General features: G+C 37.7%; 1 protein-coding gene across 1 annotated transcript; it reads left to right on the forward strand.

The window, feature by feature from the left end:
- On the forward strand, positions 1–2,603 carry LOC148117337 (melanoma antigen preferentially expressed in tumors-like). Its single transcript, XM_087902865.1, has 3 exons — positions 1–294; positions 714–1,298; positions 2,170–2,603. Exons 1-3 carry the CDS (start codon positions 5–7, stop codon positions 2,471–2,473), a joined length of 1,179 nt encoding a protein of 392 aa, XP_087758991.1. The 5' UTR covers positions 1–4; the 3' UTR covers positions 2,474–2,603.
- Positions 2,604–2,994: the final 391 nt, after the last annotated feature.

Genomic DNA, 2,994 nt, shown 5'->3' on the forward strand with positions numbered 1-2,994 from the left:
AAAAATGGATGCAAAGAACCCCAAAACTCTGTTCGATCTTGCTATACAGTGTTTGCTGAGACATGAGTCTGCGGCAGTCCAAGCTCTGGAGGATATTCCAAGATGTTTTTTTGTTCCATTGTTCATTGCTGCCTTCAAGCGTGGGCATAAGAATATATTGAGTGAGATGGTGAAAGTTTGGCCCTTTTACTGTCTCCATCTTGGGACATTAACTGTACAGGATCCTCAACATGAACTCCAGAACGCCATGATTGAGAATCTTCCAGTATGTCCTGCAAAGAACTCTGCTTCTCGGTAAGACTGTATAATAGAGACATAGGAGGTAATGCTACAGCCTGATACTCTCTTAGAAGAAGTAACTAGTGAATGCTGCAGGTTGATTTGTGAGACTCGGCTAAAACTTGGCAACACATTAAAGACTGATGTCTTCAATATTCCTTAGGAAATCTGTTATTGAGGATTCTATTGATGGGTTTATATAACAGGTGTTACTTAAGAGAAAGACAGAAGCTTTAAGACTAGAGGGGATTTGAAATGTACAAAGGATGGGGGAAGAGGAGGTTGAATTTTCATGGCAAAAACTTGTTGGTAGTTAGTACAAGGAGTACCAGCTATGGATAAAAGGATTTGTTTCTATATGTCATCATTGATCCTACTGGGTTTCATTATCATTTGCTATTTCTCAGATATTCTATCTCCTCTTACCCCTACAGGAAACCTAAACTGAGGATTCTAGATTTAAGGGAAGACATTGACTGTAGGATCACATGCCCTGAAGTCAGCAACAAATCACCTTTCTGCTTTCAATCTTGTTCTTATTCTGACCACTCTGTGGCAAAAATGGAAGGACAGCATCGTTGTATAGATTTAGGGTCCACGATTCGCTTACCCTTGGGACCTATCGAATTACTAGTGGAACTTTCCCTAGGTGGCTCCTTAATGGAAAAGGAATTTTTGGTTTTGCTTGTGAGGAAATTTGTGGAGAGTTTAGGGGCTTTGAAGATATGCTGTCGAGATTTGCAAGTTGATAGATTGGGTGACTGCAAACGCACCCTGAGATTTCTTGATCTCAACTGTGTTAATCGGCTGTCAGTTGATAAGGGTTCACTGAGTGATATCTCCAACATCCTATCTCAGATGAGCCACCTAAAGAGCCTTAGACTGCTTAAAGTCACTTTTAGATCTCTGAGTGGAAAAGTCTTTAAAAATTTCCTTAGTCATTTGCAACGTATCGAAACCCTTAAGGAACTCAAATTGTCTTCATTCTGTCTCAAAAATCATCTGGACAGCGTGCTCAGGTAAGAGTAAGTAAGTAAGGCATGTTTCTGGGTTTCCTGGATAAGTATTGGGACAAAATAGAAAATATTCATGAGTATTCCTTAACTCCTCAAAACCTTTTATGCTTTCTGCTTTGTCACTTTTGGGAATTTGACCCTGGAGGAGGAATTACAAAAACTAAGCAGCCAGCAATGTAAAGATAAGTGCAGAAATACAAAGGTGAAAACCCACTAACCCTTTAGATATGAGAAGAAAGAAGAATTGAGATGGTGGAAGACTTTTTCTATAGCACTGATGCACATAATCATAGATGCCAGTGGCTTACAATGACAGATCACTTTGCTAATTTGTAGTCTCCAAGGTATAGACCATGAAAGTAGGGACTGTCCAAAGGTAATCTCCAGTTGACTGCTCTTTCTGATCCCTTTCCACTAAAAACGTGAACTGAAATCTACAATGGATAATAATTTAAGTATTAAATGCATTAGTTGTTCTCTTAGTATTTCTTAAAATCATGAATTATAATACACTTTACACATTCTTAACATTAAAAGAAATTATATTTCAGTGTAGAAAACCAAACTTTCAGCCATATGTGGTGGCATATGATTTTAATCTCAGTACTCGGGAAGCAAAGACAGGCAGATTCTCTGAGTTCAATGCCAGTATGATGTTTATAGTGAGTTCCAGGGCAGCCAGGACTACATAGTAAGTTACGGCCTAAAACAATATCTCAGAGTCACAAAACTATTAAGTGAACAAAGTACAGATCAACGCATTAATACTCACTTATACCGCATGTGAAAATTGGATTATTCTGGATATAAAGGTATAGTGTTTCTCATTGAATCCTCATTCTTCAGAAATTTTATTGTTGTTTTATCCCTACAGAGTTCTGCCACCTAGTCTGGATTTTTTGTATCTGTCATTCTGTGATATATCGTACAGAGACTTCAAATTTCTAGCCCAGTGTCCTCAGGCTTCTCACCTAAAGATATTGAATCTTAGTAACAATGCAATGTATTGGGATGATTTCGAGCCCTTTCAAACTCTTCTGTTAAATTTCTCTGGTACTCTTAAGCATCTGGAGATAAATCATTGCCTTATGAATGATTCTGCAATCTCTGTTCTTATCCCTGCCCTAATGCGTTGTACTCATCTCTGTATCCTGGTCTTTGCTTCTAACCCATCATAATGCTTATGCTTGTGAATCTCATGCATAGTCTAACACCTTTGATGAAGCTAAAATATGTGATTTATCCTATCCCTATGCATTGTTATGAAAGATGGCATTTTCAGGGCAGATTAGACCGACGGAGGCTTGCTCTTGTACAACTACAACTGAACGCGATGCTACAGATTTCAGGGAGGCATGACATGAAATGGATCACTTACTCAGAGTTAATTTCACAGTCTAACACAGATTCAATCTGATATGTTACTTAAGTACTAAATGTTATTTCTTGAACCCATACACGTAAAATATAAGGTTCTTATATTGAGGCAAATTGCACTTAAGGAAATTAGATATGTAAACTAATTCCTTTACAGAAAAATTAAAAAAAATGGAGTACTTGGAGAATCCCTGTGTATCTCTTGTCTACTATTGATATATTTCATTTTACTGAGCATAGTGATGTGCATGTAATACAGGATGATCAACTCCTAGTTTGCTATATTTCTGCTCATACTGTTTGGTTCAATTGTTGGTACAGC

The sequence above is a fragment of the Myodes glareolus genome, chromosome X, assembly GCF_982192425.1.
Source record: "Myodes glareolus chromosome X, mMyoGla1.1, whole genome shotgun sequence".
NCBI lineage: Eukaryota > Metazoa > Chordata > Mammalia > Rodentia > Cricetidae > Myodes > Myodes glareolus.

Excerpts from the sequence above, each read along its gene's own strand:
- LOC148117337 (XM_087902865.1), top strand. The coding sequence starts at position 5 with ATGGATGCAAAGAACCCCAAAACTCTGTTCGATCTTGCTATACAGTGT. Across the intron at positions 295-713 it reads GCAAAGAACTCTGCTTCTCG|GAAACCTAAACTGAGGATTC; the intron begins GTAAGACTGTAT and ends TTACCCCTACAG. Across the intron at positions 1,299-2,169 it reads CATCTGGACAGCGTGCTCAG|AGTTCTGCCACCTAGTCTGG; the intron begins GTAAGAGTAAGT and ends TTATCCCTACAG.